General features: G+C 43.5%; 1 protein-coding gene across 16 annotated transcripts in view; it reads right to left on the bottom strand.

Moving 5' to 3' along the window:
* slmapa (sarcolemma associated protein a) overlaps nucleotides 1-20,466 on the bottom strand; it is a 287,081-nt gene that overhangs the window by 47,463 nt on the left and 219,152 nt on the right. For 11 of the 16 annotated variants that reach the window (XM_038812836.1, XM_038812840.1, XM_038812844.1 and 8 more), the window contains one exon: nucleotides 17,574-17,636. The exons of the other annotated variants lie outside the window; for them this stretch is intronic. In XM_038812836.1, the coding sequence (XP_038668764.1) occupies nucleotides 17,574-17,636 (63 nt within the window). The remainder of the gene's footprint in view (nucleotides 1-17,573; nucleotides 17,637-20,466) is intronic. 16 annotated transcript variants of the gene reach the window in all.

Here is a 20,466-nt window from a genome sequence, read left to right as displayed (position 1 = left end):
ATTGGCCACGCTAAGACCATAAGACACAGGAGCCGAATTAAGCCACTCGGCCCATCGAGTCTGCTCCGCCATTCAATCATGGCTGATATTTTCTCATCCCCATTCTCCTGGCTTGTCCCTATAACCCTTGATCCCCTTTTTAATCAAGAACTTATCGATCTCTGTATTAAAGACACTCAGTGAATTGGCCTCCACAGCCTTCTGCGGCAGAGTTCCAGATTCACCACCCTCTGGCTGAAAAACTTCCTCTTCATAAAGGATCATCCCTTTAGTCTTAGATTGTGTCCTCTGCTTCTAGGTTTTCCTACAAATGGAAACATCCTCTCCACGTCCACTCTACCCAGGCCTCGCAGTATCCTGTAAGTTTCAATAAGATCCTCCCTCATCCTTCTAAACTCCAACGAGTACAGACCCACAGTCCTCAATCGTTCCTCATATGCTAAATTGCCCCTTAATTGAAAACAAAATGAATTGGGCACTTTAAATTAAAAAAAGAACAAAAAACAATGTTAATATACTATACAACTTAAGGGTATAGACTGACAGACCAGAGCATCATTTTGAAAATTTACGTGTTTTGAATGGTTCATTGTATAACGTTAAAATAAAAAACTGGATTTCATCAGTACAAAAATGAGCACAAGGGGGATTTTGCGGTCGGGCCTGCCCGGAGACTGGAAATCCCCACCTGAGGTCAACAGATCTTTAAGTGGTCGGTCCAATTGTCTGGCCCACTTGCCACCATTCCTGTGGTGGGTGGGACTGGAAAATTTTTCCCATAGAAAATTAGATCATACGCCAGAATTTAGATTTACATAGTTCAAAATGGATCTTTTGGGCTCAACATTAAATAGTGAAAAAATTACTTCATACAGGCAGGGCCAGGGAAAGAAATCACAAATCCTGGTGCTTCTTCTCTTTCTGGGCCTCTTACTCACACCCACCCCAATCCCTTAACACTCCACCTCAATCATGCATGATATTGTTCCCCTCTTTCAAGATTGAGCAATTCATTCACCAATGACAGAATGATACAAGTAAAATGATGACACCTATAATTGGCACCTGGTTAAAATATTGCCTGATACATATACTGCATGGGTCATTAATATTAAGAGCAGCAACAATAAAATCCAGGGTTAGTTTGTGTGCATCCTATAAGTGCGACTATTAAACAAACCAGAGAATACAAACGTTACTTACCAGCGTCATGCAATATTGTTAATCTGACAAGAAAATATCCATTGGTTATTTGTAACACTGTGCAGGCGATAGCACTGATTTCAGCAGCCGCCTCAGCCCTCATTAACATGTTCTACACATTGGACCATATGAATATGGTAACAATAAACTTGTATGCGAAACCCAGATAAACTACACAAGATCTTTTTCATTCTGTAGATTCTGGGTGCATGATATTATTCAACATAATTATTTCATAGAGGAGGTGCATTTGGATTCTATTTCATCAGTAATCTCAGAGTAGAAAGTTTGAATTACTCTTGAGCAACAAAGCTGAGTGATTCAACATGTGTCACCATATGTGTCAATGAGAACCAACGGAGTACTCACTTGTCTCTGGTTGAAAACTTTTAAGAGGCCATACAAAAAAGACTGAATGGTTCACAGTTATATCTATTTTTTCTTGATCAGCAAGTCTGGCGACCCTGCCGATTGCTACTTCTCACTATAATGTATTTTCAATAGCTACTATGCAACACAAATTTATCACAGTATTTCAATACCATAAAAATCTCATAAAAGCACCATGAAAGGGGATTGAAATAAATGAAAAAGACTCTCGAAAATTATTTGCAGGATAAAACAGGTTACTGATTCATTAACAGCCCGTTATGCATTCCTGTCTTGACAATTTCACCCCAGAAAGCCACAGTAACAAACCATGAGCAACAAAATAAACAGAACATCCAGCTATGATTACCCTTTTTGTTCGCAAGGTAATTATGGATGACAAAGGTCACCTAACTCAACTCATCTTATCCAGCCCAGAATGACATACGAATATATGTATTAGAAGCAGAAGTAAGACATTTGGCCCCTTGAGCCTGCTTAGCCATTTGATAACATTGCCTATATTATTCTACAACTAAGTTACTTAATGGGGGGAGGGGGGGACAATTTGAGACATCATGAAAGGTGCTGAATAAATGTAGGGTTTGTTTTTATTTCACTACATATTCTTGCAGCAGGCAGAGTGACTGTAGCAATGGTGAAACTGGACGCCAAATGCGGATTCTCCAAGGGTAATTAATCACAGAGCAACCAACTGACATTAGGAAAGTGGCCACAAAGAAATCATTGCATTTACAAAATAATTCAACTCTGTAGCTAATACAACCATATCATTCTGATTTTTCTGGCACTAACCCACAATATTCCATAAATGGCACCTGCTCAACTATGCTCAGGATTTGCCAATCAGACACCTACCAACAGTTTAGGAAAATGCACAGGAGACTGAATTGCTGGTATTTGGCAACATCTGCACATCTCCTCCCTGAGCCTAGAAGGATTCTCTGAATATGGGGCTATGTCCCCATGCCGGCGGCAAAACCGGCGCCAAGCACTCTGACGTCAACAGTCCCCAAAAGTGACGAATTCTCCAATTTCTCAGGGGCTAGTTTGACAGCGAAATGGTTGGCATCACTCCAGCCGGCGCCGACCGGCCGGCGTATTGCCACGCATGCGCAGACCTGACGGCGTATTTCCACGCATGCGCAGACCAGCCAGCATATTTCCGTGTGTGCGCGGGGGTTTCCTTGTCCGCGTCGGCCCCCGGACAATATGGTGGAGCCCTACAGGGTACCAGCACGGAGTGACTCACCTTACGCATGGCAGGACCTGACAGGTAAGTGTGCGGGGCAGTCCTTGGGGTGGGACTACCACGCGCGCGGGGAGATCCAACCCCGGGGGCCCCCCACGGAACTAGCGCGCCCGCTGATCGGTAGGCCCCGATCGTGGGCCAGACCATCATGGGGGGCGGGCCCCCCCCCGGGGTTGGATCTCCCCGCACGCGCAGTTCTCCCCTCTCCCCTCTCCCCCCTCCCCCCTTCCCTTCCCTCCCCCCCCCCCCCCCCCCCCCAGGACTACCCCCGCACACTTACCTGTCAGGTCCTGCCATGCGTAAGGTGAGTAATTCATGCCGGTGGGACTGGCCAAAACTTCATGGCCACTCGGCTCATTGGGGCCTGGAGAATTGCCAGGGGGGAGGTGCGCTGTCAACGGCCCCCGACCGGCGTGGCGGGAATCCAGCCCGCCCCCGAAAAACGGTGCCAGAGAATAGGGCAGCCGGCGTCAGGGTGGGATTCGAGCCTCCCCCTTCGGGGATTCTCTGACCCGGCGCAGGTTTGGAGAATTCCGGCCACTACCTTCCAAAAATCTATCCTTGACCTCTCAAGTCCTTGTAAACAGCACTTCATCCCCATACTCCTGTTCTGTTCTAAAGTGTTTGAAAGTGTTGTCGCCTCCTAAATCAGGGCCCATCTATTTTATAATTTCATGTTTGAATCATCTCTCCAATTAGGTTTCTGACCTTGCCCATGGTGGTGCAATGATTAGCACTGCAGACTCACAGCTCCGACGACCCGGGTTCGATCCCGGCCCTGGGTCACTGTCCGTGTGGAGTTTGCATATTGCCCCCCGTATCTGTGTGGGTCTCACCCCTACATGCCAAAGTTGTGCAAAGTAGGTGGATTGGCGACACTAAATTGCCCCTTAATTGGAAAAAAAAAATGAATTGGGTACTTTAAATTTATTTTTAAAAAGTTTCTGACATTTTTACAACACTGAAACAACATTAATCAAAGTCACAAATGACTAAGACTATGACCAAGATGCACTCCCCTCAACTTTGTCGGCCCGCTTGCAGCCATTGACATGCCCAACAATGTCTTCATTCTGACGTCCAGCGGTGTGAGATTGACCCTGCTCAGATTTACCTGAACATCTCCAAAATGGCTTCTCTTCTCACTCTTGCACTATTAGCTCAGGAGTCTCTGAAGGATCTATCACTGACCATTTTTTCACCAACTGCATGCCACTCTCTTGGCAACATCATCTGCAGACATGGGGCTCAGCTCCCACATGCATTCTGATGTAATGCAGCTATAACTCTCCACCACCTATCCAAACCTCTGCACTCTCTCATTGACTCAGGTGTTCAATCTTTTGATTATTTTTCTGTGAAGCAACATGGGATAGTTTTCTAAGTTAAAAGTGCTATATAAATGCAAGTTCTTGTTTATGTGTTAGATGAGATAATTGGGTCAAATTACTAAATTTATTCTACAAGATCACAATCCAAGCCTGTGACCGAACAATTAAATCACGGACTAAAATTTTCATCCCTTCTCGCAGCAAAATATATTTTCTTGAACAAATGTCTTCTGTAAAAAAAGTTGCGTTTATATTATGTGTTTAAAGTAGAAAAACATCTCTTGTGCATTTAATTGACAAGTGGAAGCACTCATTGTGCAGCACAGATGTTATCAACAGAAAGAAATGCTTTGAAGTGCTTTAGGGTGTGTTACTACTGAAAAACTATTTTTTTCTCAACAATGCACTATTATTCCATAGAAGGCATTATGGGTTTCCTGACTCTATTCGTAAAGTTATCTCTTCAGGCACATTTTTGACTCTGAGACTTAGAGCTTTGATTTGTGATCCATTGTGAAAAGCTGTGAAAAGTTATAATCAGTTCAAAGTATATGTAAGGAACCATTAATGTTTAAAGAATGTTTGCATCGAACATAGAACGTAGAATATACAGTGCAGAAGGAGGCCATTCGGCCCATCGAGCCTGCACCAACCCATTAAGCCCTCACCTCCACCCTATCCCAGTAACCCAATAGCCCCATCTAACCTTTTTGGTCACTAAGGGCAATTTATCATAGCCAATCCATCTAACCTGCAAGTCTTTGGACTGTGGGAGGAAACCCACGCAGACACGGGGAGAACATGCAGACTCCGCACAGATAGTGACCCAGCAAGGAATCTAACCTGGGACACTGGCGCTGTGAAGCCACAGTGCTATCCACTTGTGGCTATCATGCTGCCTTACCCTGGTACATGTGACAATGAACAAAATCCAGAAGAAATCTGAACACCCAGCAATTAATTGACAGAACAATGCCGCAAGACATCATGTTTTGATTAAAGGCAAAAACACACTTTATTGTGTATATAAAAGAGAAATTAAACAAAGCAAGCGCCACTAACTTTGCACTGTAGCTTGTAAAGATTTATGTTATAAACTCAGTTCTACTTTTTATTTCCCTGCTCAAGAATTCTTATGAAATCCTGAAGGTTCATTCACATTCCCTGGGACCAACTCAAAGGTATGCCACAGCTCTCCAGAATTACATTTTCTCTCCTCAGTATTTCAGCTATTCCTTGATGTACCAATTAAATAGGTATCCTTGATGTACAAATTAAAAGGGATTCTTCATTAGATTTTGGCCAATAATCCTCTACTTTTCTTTAAACATTTCATGCCAGTGGACTTTTCAGTTCCTTATCCTGGCTTTGGTCATGCATAAACTGCTTTTTCCCACTCTGCTACCACGGCTTCTGTCCATCTCTTTCCAAGCAACTGTTCAAACTTAATCCTTCCTGCAACAATATTCTTTTGAGGAACACTGTACATTTCTTCCACTAGCTGCAAACTAGAGCAAATCTTTCAGCTGCTGCCTCCCCATAAAATCTAAGCTCTAACGACTGCTACTACCACACAGATAAATTAAACAAAAGAACCTTCTATCCAAGGCGCCACACTGATTTACTATTAATATGGAAATGTGGAATGCGTTGGGATAATTCAAGTAGAAATACAAACAAATTATTTTACCATCTACACAATTCTTTGGTTCTGTAACCCATATAAATAACTTATATTTCTAATGGATATAATTTCCCTCCCTCCAGATTCCTTGGCTCCATTATAAGTATAGAGATGGATCATTCATTGTTCAGGTTTTATTTTTCAATTCTGAACTTGCAAGACACATACAGGTTAACTTTAAACTGTAATTAACTCCAAGGTTATGTAAAGAGCATTGACTGGAGATGTCTCCCAATTTCTTAACCAGTTGCTCTTATTTATCCACAGTTATAACTTTAATTCTTAAAACTAAAAGTTATACCTGAAAACATTTGAATTATGAACTAGATATTCACAACATACATAATCTAAGCAATGCCATGCACGTAGCATATTACTTTATTTTTTCATGGGATATTGGCATTCACCAGTCCCCAATTGTCCGTGAGAAAATGTTGGTGAGCCACCTTCTTAATTTGCTGCAGTCCAAGTGGTGTAGGTACACTTACATTGTTAGGATGGGAGCTCCAGGATTTTGATATAGCAACAGTAAAGGAACAACAATATAGTTCCAAATTAGGACGGTGTGCGGCTTGGGGTGCTAACGGTGGTGTTCCCATGCACTGCTGCCCTTGACCTTCTTGATGATAGAGGCCATGGTTTTGGAATGTACTGTCAAAGGACCATGGCAAGTTGCCATAGACTACTTCAGTATCTGACGAGCCACAAATGGTGCTGAACATTGTGCAATCATCAGCGAACATCCCCACTTCTGACATCATGATGGATAGAAGGTTTTTGGTGAAGCATTTGAAGATGGTTGGGCCTAGGACACTACCCTGATGAACACCTGCAGAAATGTCCAGGGTCTGAGATGACTGACCTCCAACAATCACTATCCTTTGTTCTGGTATTACTCCAACCAGTGGAGAGTTAATTCCCATTAACATGAGCTTTTGCTCAGGTTTCTTTATGCAACGCTTGGTCAATTGCTGCCTTGATGTTAAGGACAGTCACTCTCATCTCACCTTGTGGGGGTGAGCCACCTTCTGGAACCGCTGCATTCCCAAGTAGTGTAGGTATGCCCGTGGTACCATTAGAAAGGTGGTCCTTGGATTTTGATCCTGCATCAGTGAAGGAATGGTGATATGGTGCCATGTCAGGATGGTGTTTGGCTTGGAGGGGAACTTGAAAGTGGTGGTTTTCCCCATGTGCCTGCTGTCTTTGTCCTTTTAAAGATGATGTTGAAGGAGAGTTGTTACAGTGCACCTTGTTTATATACTGCTGCCACCCTGCGTGGAGGGAGTGAATTTTCAAGTTGGTGGATCGGGTGACAGTCAAGCCCTGGATGTTCTCAAGCTTCTTGACCGTTGGGAGCCATACTCACCCAGGGAAGTGAAGAGTACCCCAACACATTCCTAACTTGTGGATGGTTAACATGCTTGGTGGAGTCAGGAGGAGCCTGAGAATTCCCAACCTCTGATATGATCTTGTCACCAGTATTGATATGGCTGGTCCAGTTCAGTTTGGTTTAGTTTCTAAATTCAATTAATCTGCATATTTAGATGTTGCATAGCAGTAGTGTCTAAAATTTATCATTTCTTTTCAAATCCTTAAGTGCATCTGTCACTTAATCCACACCATGATCAGAAATTCAGTTTCAACATCAAATTTCAGGACTTTTGCAACAACTTTATACAAACAATATATTAGCCATCTTTACAACTAAAAGATAAATTTCAGTGGATGCACAAATCTCAGCAGTGCACATTTGATTTTGGAACCTGCCATGGGATGCCCCAGGTACCTACCTGTGACGATAAAGATTATTATATTATAAAATTGGAAAATCTATCCTAAATTATTGGCCCAAACCTATGGTTAAAGTGAATCAGAATAGTACAGAATTCCAGCTCCTAAATTATATAAATTTCTACCATCCATTGCATTTAACTTCTTCAGACTGTGTACACCTGGAAGGAATGCAAAACTGATCCAGGCTGTGGATGGAAAGATCTCAATACCAGCAGTAATTCTTAAGAAGCTGATCCAGGCAACCTAAAGCAATTCTCCCCGATCTAAATGGAAGGTGTTTGCAAGGTTCACAACAGTGAGAGACTGAAAGGAAGTTTAGGAAGCTAAATCAAGATAAATTCGGGAGCAAAGAGAAAGAGATAATCCAGGCATATCAAGTGAAGGGCAACACATAGCAATATGGGGGTTGGAATTGGGGAGCAGCATGCTTTTGTTCCCCTCCAGACTCAATTATTTCAGTATTCTCCTAGCCGACCTCTATTCTTTCACTGTCCAGAAGCTTGAGTTTATTTGAAATTCTGCTACCCTTGTCTTAACTTGCCCTAAGTGTCATTCACCCAATATCCCTGTGCTCTCTGACGATAAAACACCAAATCCAGCAATATCTCAAATTTAAAATTCTAATATATATTTTAAATCCCTCAATGGCCCAGCCCCTACATAACTTAAAATATCCTGGGGCCTTACAACTCTCTGAGATCTCTGCATTGATCTAGTTCTGGTGCCTTGTCCACCCTTGATTTCCTTCATCTCAGCAAAAGGCCAAAACATGCAAAAAGCAAGATTTAAAGACCATGTACAATGGCATGTACCATTGGCACAAATCATTATGTTCACAAGAAAAAGCTCTCCAGTGACCAAGATGAAAAACCTCCATAACACATAGCTTTTCTATTGCCACTGAACTCCTCTATCTTCAAAGTATTTTCTGAAACAGAGGATGAAGATTCCCTCTGTGCTTTTCTTTGATACTCCAAATAGTGGGCAAATTGTAAAGGTACAAATGTGCCTGCAGTATGCAATTGGGTCTGTATTATCTCTGAAGAAGTGCACGACTCAGACCTGTGTCACAATAATGTATTTAAATAGGTATCATGCATGAAGGACCCAAGTAGCTATTGCAATTCTCCTGTCTCTCCCAATCTTTCCACGATAACACTAGCCACAAGATGATTTATTTTTCATAATATTTTCAAATTTGAGGAATTAGAAAGATTCTGCAATGGACTTTGATCCTCAGTTTTTAGTGAAAGGATCAGACACCCATTTAATATTTGGTATCTGCGACTCGAGAAGTCAGCCTCATTGATGTTAGTGAACAAAGGCTATTTTGTGTTCATTCCATTTATCAGTCTTTGAAATCTTACAAAAATGATTACCTAAAACTGTTTGATCACAAATTAATATTAGCATAAGAAAGTGAGCACTGTTGATTCTGACAGAGTTACTGGTATGAAAATAAATATAATAATATAATTGAAGATTAATGGAGATGCAAACTGTGCTGTTAATTCTTTGAAATTTAAACAATCATTGAAATTTTAGCAACTAAGGGGAAAGATATTTAACAGATATATCTAGTTGAGGACAGGTTAACAGATTAAGCAAAACCTCAGAATTCAAGATGTTAGGGGCAGCACGGTGGCACAGTGAGTAGCACTGCTGCCTCACGGCGCCGAGGTCCCAGGTTCGATCCCGGCTCTGGGTCACTGTCCGTGTGGAGTTTGCACATTCTCCCCGTGTTTGCATGGGTTTCGCCCCCACAACCCAAAAAGATGTGCAGGGTAGGTGGATTGGCCACGATAAATTGCCCCATAATTGGAAAAAAATGAATTGGGTACTCTAAATTTATTTTTTAAAAATAAAAAATAATTCAAGATGTTATAAATTGTACTTGGTATATCTCATGATGGATAAAGGGAACATTTTCAATTCCAATGGAAGTTGCTCAACCAATGTATGTTACAAAGAAAGTATTCATAATGTTCTTTCATATTGACAAAAAATGTTAAGAGATGCTAGTTGCTTGGGAAATCTACTCATTCCTGCAGCACAAACTCGGATTGCTGACTACCTTCAGAACGCACATCATTCCACAGGAAATCTCTGGGTCACCCTGATCAAAGATCAAAGATGATGGGCTGGATTCTCCGCCGCATCGGGAACTCCACTACTGGTGGCAAAGAATCTAATGTCGGGTAGAAAATGGGATCAGTGTCCCATTCCGACGCTCTGGTTCCCTACTGGCATCGGGATCGAGGTTCGCATCCTGCGCCAGGGGGAGGATATAAACGGGTCATTAAAACCCATTAGCATCTTATTAATGGACCGGGATCCATATTCTCTATGCACTCATGATTCTCTGGTCCTCATGTGAATGGGAATTGGTGCAGTTCTTGACAAGTGTATACCTGACACTGTGGGCCAACTCTTTAAGGGAGTTGCCCCCAAAATCCATCAGAGAGCCATCCTTCCCCCCACAATGCATGACCTGTCGACGCCAACCAGAACCACCCCCACCCCCCCAACCAGAGAGCACCTAATGAAAGAGACCCCCACCAGAGATCCCCTAATTAAAGAGACTCTGTCTGGAAGACCCCCAGGAGAGACCCCTGTCTGGAAGCCCCGCGGCAAAGAGACACCTGTCTGGAGACCCCCCAGAAGAGATACCAGTGCCCGAAAGCTAAAGGGCAGATCAACCGCTGCGTCTCGCTATTGGGCCGCCCATTACAAATGACGGCCCATTAGTGGGATTCCCCAAACAACTCTCGCAATGCAAAATTTTGCACGGCTAAGGATTGGGAATCGCTTCCTGATTTGCGCTTCCAGCGTGAGCACAAATTAGGTACATTCATTTCTGGCGGGAGAATATAGGTGGGGATTCTCCAATCCCGTGGCCAAGTTCTGATGCCGGCGTCAAAAACGGCACGAGCCACTCCGGCAGCAACGGGCCTCCAGGCCCAGGTATTCACCCCTTCCCAGGGGGCTAGTACAGCGCCGGAGTGGAGTCCGCTTCTCCAGCCGGTGCACCACATCTGGCGTGAGTCTGCTCATGCACGTCGCGGCTGGCATGAGTTTGCACATGTGAGCCATGGCCGGTGCGAATTTGCGCATGTGTGCCACGGCCGGCACGTGTTTGCACATGCACGTGGGTTCCCGTCTCCGCGCCGGCCCCCGAGCAATATGGCGGAGCCCTGCAGGGGCCCGGCGCGGTGGACCCCCCCCCCCCCCCCCCCCGGGCCGGAGCACTGGTGCTCCAATGCAATATACTGTGGTATCAGAACACAGGTTTAGTTCAGATTTTCAACACACCAGGCTCAAACGAAACAGGGACAGAGGTAGGCTATTCGACCCTTGATGCTGCTCTGCATTCCATAAGATCATGGCTGACTTGTTTGTGTTTCAAATTTATAATATAATAATAATAATCACTTATTGTCACATTCTTATCTACCCCTGATAACATTTAATTCCCTTACCCAACAAGAATCTACCCACCTCTGCTTTAAAAATATTCAATGGCCCCATTTCCACTACCTTCAAAAGGCAGAGTTCCAAAGTCATAAGACCATAAGACATAGGAGCAGAACGAGGCCATTCGGAATAGGGTGACCCCTAATTTTAAAACAGTTCAGGACTCACCCACAAGAGGAAACACCTTTCCCATGTCCACCTTGTCAAGACCATTCAGGATCTTATATACTTCAATCAAGTCACCCCTCACTCTTCTAAACTCCAGCGGAAACCAGCCCTGCTCTGCCTCATAACCCGTCTTCATAAGACAATTTGCTCATTCCAAGTACCAATCCAGTTAACTTCCTCTGAACTGCCTCCAGCGTATTTACACCCTTCCTTAAATAAGGAGACCAAAACAGCACATAGTATTTGATATGGAGTCTCACCAATGCCTTGTATGACTCAAGTATAACATCCTTACTTTTATGTTCAATTCCTTTTGTAATAAAGAACAGCATTTCATTAGTCTTCTTGACTTGATGCTATACCTGCATACTAACCTTTGGTGACTCATACACAAGAACATCTCTCTGCACTTTGGAATTCTTCAGTCATTCCCCATTGAAGAAATACTCTGCTTTTTAATTTTTCCTTCCAAAGGGAACAACTTCACATTTTCCCACATTATACTCCATCTGTCAGATTTTTGTCCACTCACTCAACCTATCTATATCCGTCTGAAAACTCCTTATGCCTTCTTCACAACATTCCTTCCTACCTACCTACACAAAGTCATCTGCAAATTTAGCTATCATGTCTTCTGCTCCCCACATCTAAGTCATTGATGTAAGTGGAGGCCCAGTACAAACTCCTTCGGGATTCCACTTGTCACAACTTGCTAATGAGACAAAGACCCATTTATGCATAATCTCTATTTTGTGCGAGCTATCAATGTTTTATCCAGGCTAATATAGTACCCCCTACACCATGAGCTTTTATTTGGTGATACCTTATCAAAAGCCTTCATGGTTTTTCTTACATTGCCAGGGAGAAATCAAGAGCCAGCCAGGTACTTTGGCAACAAAAAGTGGAGGAAATTAAATCTGTGAAAATTATCACATCTTTAAGAAGGGTACAATGGCCTGAAAGCAGGTAACTTAGTTATAATCTCTTGTAGGTTATCATGTGATCCATAAGGAGCGACAAAAGAGGTTGAAGAGACGCAAGCAAACTGGTAAAAAGCTTAATGAGTCAGTGCAGTGCCCTTTCATTTTTGTGATCAAGGCTTGAACCTGGAAGACTGATTCCAAAGTCATGATGAATCAGTTTTGAGGGTCTCAGGTAAAATGAGCTAGTGAAATCTCAATCAAAGTTTGCAAGTCCATATCACAAAACTGTCCACTAATAGACCATCTGGTCTGTATTTTACCTATAGCCTGAGGTCAAGGAACTATCTAGGTAGGAGACACGGACGGGCAGCTGGTGGGATTTCCTTTGCTTTTTTATGAGTAAGTGGTAAAAAAGAGTTAGTATATGGGGCATCCAGCCAATTAAGGGTGTGAGTAGGTCATGGTGCCCGCAGCTCATGTTAAGGCAGTGTTTTTATAGTTACACGTGCAGCATTCAGACAGGCAGAAAACCAGCAATGGCTTCAGCACAAGGAAGGGTTGTTCCACAATTCAGCAATGCCTAAATGCAGGCAGTATTGAGGTGACCTGTTCCAGCAGACAGGAGGAGGAGACTAGTAAGCCTGACCAAGAAGGCCAGATTGGAGGTGAGAGACAAAATGAGTAGCCAGGCACCAATGTCCACATCGAGATGCCCTATTCACATGCACCCAAACCCCATGATCAGTCCAGGGTAAATGCTGCATTAAGATAGAAGACTGGTCACATCACTATGCCATCCCTTCAATGTAGTGATGCACACTTACAGTGCCTCAGAGCGATGTGCACAAATGGGCCTTTAGTGCCTCAGGCTTCTGATCAAGGGGAAGTACCAGGGATTGGTTGAAAGAGCATCTGTTGCACTTCCATGAACAAATGAGAGTTCCTACAACACTGGAAAGCCAATAGGATGCCAGACCATCTCACAAAACTGCAATCATACTGGGAATGCTGGAATCTTAAGGAAGAAGAGGTCACTGGATAAACTCAGCAGGTCTGCCAGCATTTATCAGAGAGAAACAGAGTTAATGTTTCAGGACCTGCTGAGTTTTCCAGCGTCTGTCTTGTTTCAAGACACTGCCTCACTTTATTCCAATGCACCATCCACCAGAACAGACAGGCACATCAGTGGGCTTTGTTGGGCTTGAAGAACGGAAGGCACAATCTGTTGCATATTGTAAAGGCAAACAAAATTAGGTAATGGAGACAGCAGCAGCCACTTCCCTTTGCAGGAATAATGACAGGGGAGGCGGTTACGCAGTGGTGTTTTTCACTGGACTAGTAATCCAGAGACCCAGGATAATGATCTGGGGACCTGGGTTTGAATCCCCACCAAGGCAGATGGCGAAATTTGAATTCCATAAAAATCTGGAATTAAAAAGCGAATGATGATCAGGACACCATTGTCGATTGTCATAAAACCCCTTCTGGTTCACAAATGTCCTTTAGGGAAGGACATCTGTCATCCTTATCTGGTCTGGCCTATATGTGACTCCAGACCCACAGCAATATGGTTGACCCTCAAGTGCCCTCTGAAATGGCATAGCAAACCACTCAGTTCAAGGGCAATTAGGGATGCACAATAAATTCTGGCCCAGCCAGCGGCGCCCACATCCACTGAATGTTTGGATCGTCACTTCCAACTTGCATCAAATTCTGTTCTAGTATACCACTACCTGCTACCACCCGTCTGGTAAAACATTGTCTTCGGAGACATTGGTACTCGGACATTTCCAGGAAGCTGAGCCTCTGATGGTCCACCTTTTAAGCTGGGTTGTGTCTTCTGTGACCAGGAGTCCTATGCAGCCTCTTTATTCATGTCCAATTGTTTCCTCAATCAACTGGAGCTCCCCTGCATAGTTGCTCCATGTGGCTGCAACTCTATCTCGGTACTATTCTTGTGCTCACTGGCGGAAGTCAAAGTCTGAAAACACTGACCACAAAGCTAATTGAAACCTCCAATGCGATGAGCTTCTCAAGAACCTCATCCTGTCTCAGTGGCTGATGTGGACCTGGGAGATACTTCTCCACTAACAGGAGTTCACTTTTCCTCAGCCTTTGCAGTGGCAGTGATTCTAAACGTGATAACGCTGTTCCCTCAAGACAGCCTCACAATATGGCTGTCAGTTTCCTCCACTTCTCAACTGGCATTCAGATCTCGCCTCCTTTGAGTAGGTTTGATTCCGAGTCTCTGTGCATCCAGTCTGCCAGTCACAGCATTGGGAAAAGGTAGGGAAATACCTGACAATTGGCTGTTTAATGACCATAGTTGCCTATCCATGCATAAATGTGTCTGTCACTGCTTCACCCAGTCATCCACATCTGGTGAATTTGGTCAGTGGTAGCAAAATTTTAGGGAGTTAACACACATCATTTTACTCCGTTGTCCCCTGCAACTCTTCTGCCTCTGATAACTGCCTCCATTCCCTCGGTCATGGGTCCAGTAAAATTCCAATTTCACACTCAAAGCTGATTATTTCTGGTGTATCCTTAGCCTTTAATACAGATGATCACACTATCATCCTCTACGCTATTCTTCCGTTTTCCACCCGAGTGATGTTACCCACACCTGGTTTTGAGCTTTCCTTTCTAGTCCTTGTCAATCACCTACAATGGCTTCTCTTTCTATCTTCCACAGTTACCTCTGGAGTCCATCAAGGACCTATCCTGACACTTCCTTATTTCTCAGCTACATACTGCCCCTTGAAGATATTAAACGGCAGAAAGTCAGGTTCACATTAATGTTGATGATACCCCAGTTTGTCCCAGGGAACATTGATGGCGGGTTCCTGGGGTGGCACAGGGTGGGCATAAGGAAGTTGGGAGACCTGTTCATTGACGGGAGGTTTGCGAGCCTGGGTGAGCTGGAGGAGACGTTTGAGCTCCCCCCGGGACCTTCAGGTACCTTCAGGTCAAGGCGTTTGCTAGGCGGAAGGTGGAGGGGTTCCCTTTGCTGCCCCGCGGGGGTAAGGGATAGTGTGCTTTCGGGGGTGTGGGTTGGGGATGGGAAGGTGTCTGACATCTACCAGGTGATGCAGGAGGTGGAGGAGGCGTCGGTAGAGGAGCTGAAGGCTAAGTGGGAAGTGGAGCTGGGGGAGAAGATTGAGGAGGGGACATGGGCGAACGCCCTGGAGAGGGTGAACTCCTCCTCTTCATGTGCGAGGCTTAGCCTCATCCAGTTCAAGGTACTGCACAGGGCTCATATGTCTGGGACGAGCAGGTTTTTTGGGGGTGAGGACAGGTGCATTAGGTGTTCGGGAGCCCAGCGAACCATGCCCATATGTTTTGGGCATGCCCGGTACTGGGGGAATTCTGGCAGGGGGTGGCGAGGACGGTGTCGAGGGTGGAGGGATCCAGGGTCAAGCCAGGCTGGGGACTCGTGATATTTGGGGTTGGGGTGGAGCCGAGAGTGCAGGAGGCGAAAGAGGCCGGTGTTTTGGCCTTTGCGTCCCTAGTAGCCCAGCGGAGGATCTTGTTGCAATGGAAAGATGCTAGACCCCCAAGTGTGGAGACCTGGATCAATGACATGGCGGGATTCATTAAGCTGGAGAAGGTCAAATTTGCCCCGAGGGGGTCGGTACAAGGGTTCTTTAGGCGGTGGCAGCCTTTCCTCGACTTTCTGGCGCAACGATAGGGAACTAGGTCAGCAGCAGCAACCCGGGGCGGGGGAGGAGGAGTTTCAGGGGGGTATTGTTTATGTTAACTTAATTTTAATTTATTTTGTTGTTCATCGGGTTTGGGGGGGGTTTCGTTACATGCGTTGTTACGGGCCCGGGGGGTGTTTATTATTGTTATTATTATTGTTCTGTTGTTATACATTTTTCAAAAATTGCAATAAAAATTATTTTATAAAAAACAAATGTTGATGATACCCAGCTCTACACCACCAGATCCTTTTCCAACACCTCCATTGTTTCTGTGTTATCAGACTGCTTGGCTTGACATCCTATCTTGGACGTGCTGAAATTTTCTCCAATTAAACAGTGTAAAGATCAAAACCAATATCATTGGCCCCTGACACAAACCTTGTTCGCTAGCTATTGGTTCCATTCTTCTCTCTGACCACTGTCTCAGACTGAACCAGACTGTTTACAAGAGAGAAAGTGACCATGGGTCATACATTTCAAATATTTACCAAGAGTAATGATAGGTGTTGGGAGAAATTTCTTATGCAGAGTGTTGGAACATTGCAAGCTTTATCACTGAGAATGCCGTGTCGCCAGATATAACTGTAGGTTGCACCTTTTAAGATAAAAATGAATAAATATTTGCAAGAGAAAAATATAGAGCTATCTTTCATTTTAGATTGCTTTAGCTAAGAGCTAACAGACATGTGGCCACCTCAGTTCTATGGTTCTGTGCCTCAATACTACATTTAGATTACTATACCTGACTGATAGTTTGACCATCGGTCATCCACATGAACGGAGTGAGACTGTCAATATATTGCTCATCAGTGTAATCACAAGCAGATCTCTGTTGTGGTTCATATTCAGAGACTCTGACTCAAACTTTGTTTGAAAACACACCTGCGAGGCACGTTGGGACATATTACTACGATATAGGCTTTTACAAGTTGTTGTTGACTATAATTATGAAAATATTTTACTTGTAACTAACATAGCTTTGAAGAAGAGAGTTTCATACCATCAGTTTGTGCTAAGTTCTAAACACAGCTCTCACACTGTTTCCTGAACATATTCACCTTCTTTAGGAAACATCAGGCAGCTATCAAACTGATTACTGGAGCCTGCATTAGAGTTTGTTTAACGGACAAAGAGTGTGCAAAAACACCTGAAAGACCATACCATTTTTCTTGGCAGAATGGAGACAGAAAGTTCACATTTTGTAAAGTTCTAAATGTGCTGAAATGCAAATATAAACACTAGCTCTTGGATGAATTTTGGGAGACATTTCTCAGAATATGCATAATTGCATTATAAAACCTTCAATCTCTTATTGGATAAATATTTTTATCGAATTACCTATGAGATCACCATTCATTACTAAAACAGTAATGACTGTGGAATTGCACTAGTGCACACACATTTAAAATCAAAAAGTAATCTACTTCTAACATCATTTAAAAAATCAGCCGTATACAAATACCAGTTTTAATAGCAGAGAAACATCTGCACTACCTGTGGTTTGTAATATTTCATGAGGAAGTTTTCATATTATTCATGATCGCTTCAGAATTGAGGAAAAAGATACAATCAGAAAATGGCCACCAATAATTGCCACATCAAGGGGGCTTGTATTGTGTCGGCTAACGAGTAAACACACCCTATACTTACACTTGAGATGATCCAGCTCACTTTCATGTTTTCTGCTGGAGGCTCTTGCCTCTGCCAAGAGGTCTGCGATGGGGTGAAGCAGAAGAGAGGCAGAAGAACAGTGCAGTTGAAACAGAAGCCAGCAAACATAGAACACAGAAAAGCAAGAAAGGCTGCGTGAGAATGAAACAGAAGCCAACATGAAAGCCTTATCCCTTAAAGTGCTGACTCATGCCTGTTTTTAAAAGTGGGCAAGTGTGCAGAATTTAGAGTTCCAACTTTAAATCAAATTCCCCAAAACATATACTAAAGGTTCAAATGTAATAGGATCTTCTCTAATTGCATACAATTTGAACACTTGTATATAAGGAACAATACCCTAAGTATTCATATATGTTTCCCCTTGTAGCTAAACAGAGTGCCCATAAGATGTCAGCAGCACAAATCAAACTATGAATAAATGCTGTGACTAACTTATTAAATTTGACCAAAACTTGTTTGAGGTGCTTTCGTACCTTCATTTTGATTCATTTGCACCCATTCTTAATTTCAACTTGTTATGATTGAAAATAGTGTTGCCTCTTGGAGATATATTATTTTTGAAATCACAGATCACCAAAAATTAAAGTGCTTTTCACTGCATAAAGTGAAGAACAAAACCGGACTTGAATGCAGTTATAAACCACAACCTTACGTAACATAGTGCAGAAGGAGACCATTTGGCCCATCGAGTCTGCACTGATCCACTTTAAGCCCTCACTTCCACCCTATCCCCGTAACCTAATAACCCCTCTTAACCTTTTTGGACACTATGAGCAATTTTAGAATGTCCAATCCACCTGACCTGCACGTCTTTGGACTGTGGGAGGAAACCGGAGCACCCGGAGAAAACCCACGCAGACATGGGGGTGCCTAAAGAGTTTCAGATTGAGACTGTTCAGTTTATTCTGACAGTTCAAGACAGAATGAAGAACATGACACAATTGTGCTTTGGCCGCAGCAATTTAATAAATTAGTGTGTGGACTCCATGCCTTATTTTTGAGTACAGTATGTAATTTTGAAGAAGTGAGGAAAAGGCAAAGGAGAGGAATGAATAAATGTGAGTCACCATCTGGAATGAAAAGAGTGTGGAGTACACACACAACTTTATAGTTCCCGTTTCACTACTAGATGCAGGTGTTTTTGAAGCATATCTTTCTGTTCAAATTTAAATCTGATCACGGCGTGGAGGACCCGGGTTCGATCCCGGCCTCAGGTCACTGTCCGTGTGCAGGTTGCGCATTCTCCCCGTGTCTGCGGGGGTCTCACCCCCACAACCCAAAGATGTGCAGGGTAGGTGAATTGGCCATGTTAAATTGACCCTTTCATTGGAAAAAAAATGAATTGGGTACTCTAAATTTATTAAAAAAACATTTAAATCTGCATTTGCTTAGCATTTATCAGGGCTTTTCATATGTAAATATAAATACCAATTCTGAATAATTGGACATGTAAAGAACAATAAATGCACAGTTTTAACAACTACTCTAACAATAATGAAAAATATATCTTGTATTGAAATCTTCTCAAAGATGTATGAAAAGACAAGCTAATTAAAATGTTTTGTTGTTCTGTCTTAATATTGCCAACTTTATGAAGTATATAAATGGCTGATGGGCATAATTATATAAATTGGCTTGAACATTTTCAGTGGGACAGGTTTTATATTGAAGAGGTGTATGACACAAGGATAATCTCAATTTCCCTTCTCAATAAAAGCAAGAAAAAGACATTTAATTTAAATCAAATTTATTTGAATTAGCCTAATAATAACTGGAATTATCCTAACAATAAATAAAAACTGTAAATGTGGGTAACAATCTGCTTGTGTAAGATTGTTTATGCGGACTTCTAGTGGTGGCCATGGTGTGAGTTGTCACACATTAGGTGGCTCCTGCTCGCAGTGGAACTGTTTTGGGTCTTTTCACCTGTTTCGCGAGGAGTTATGCTGGTGGAAAGTGTTTAAGTATAACGGACTAAGAATTCTCCTTCTGTCGGACATTTCTGGGGCCTATCAATTGAGGAGTGCAACAAGTAAGGGGCAACAGTCAGACCAGGCGATCTCTCGAACTGCGACAGGGGAAAAAATGGCGGAGAGCTCTGTGGCGTTGTTGCCCGCTCAGTGGCCCACGGAACACTTGGCGAAGTTACTGATGGCCAAGTTGAGCAGTGGAGAAAGGAGACCTCAGAGGACCTGGCCAGGGTGGCTGGGCCAATCCAGGCAGCCACAGAGAGTGGAGCAACAGCTGGAGGCGCAACATGCTCCAGAGTGGAGGAGTCTGTGACTGACCACGAGGGTTGGTTGGCTTCGTTGGAGGTGGAAAACTTGCGGGTGGTGGAGGGGCAAGAAGTTGAGAGGGAAGGTGGATGACTTGTTTACTCAAGGAGGCAGAATCTTCGGATTGTGGGTCTGCCGGAGAGGATCGAGGGAACTCAAACCATATGATATGTGGCTAGAATGTTCAAGAAGTTGGTAGGGAGGGGGTCTTTGACCGACCTCCTGAGAATTGGAATGCATAGGTTGTGAACGCTGAGGACAATCGTGGTGCGGTTGCACTGTTATTTGGATAAAGGGAAGATTCTGTGGTGGGCGAAGGAGACGAGAGAGTGCACTTGGGAAGGCCATGCAGTGCTTATTTATCAGGACTTGAGAGCTGAGTTGGCCAGCCGATGGACTTGATTTAATCGGGTCACAGCGGCCCTATTCAGGAAAGACGTGAAATTTCGGGTGCTGTATCCTGCTCATTTGCAGGTCACGTTCCGGAATCAGTTTTGTTTTGATATGCCGGAGGAGGCGATTAGGTTTATGAGAGACCATGGACTGGGGGACTTGAGAACATTGAGCTTGGGAGATACCTGTGAGGCAAGGGGTTG

The sequence above is a fragment of the Scyliorhinus canicula genome, chromosome 11 (assembly GCF_902713615.1).
Source record: "Scyliorhinus canicula chromosome 11, sScyCan1.1, whole genome shotgun sequence".
NCBI classification, from domain to species: Eukaryota; Metazoa; Chordata; class Chondrichthyes; order Carcharhiniformes; family Scyliorhinidae; genus Scyliorhinus; species Scyliorhinus canicula.
Note: the sequence above shows the minus strand (reverse complement) of the source record. Positions and strands in the feature narration are given on the sequence as shown.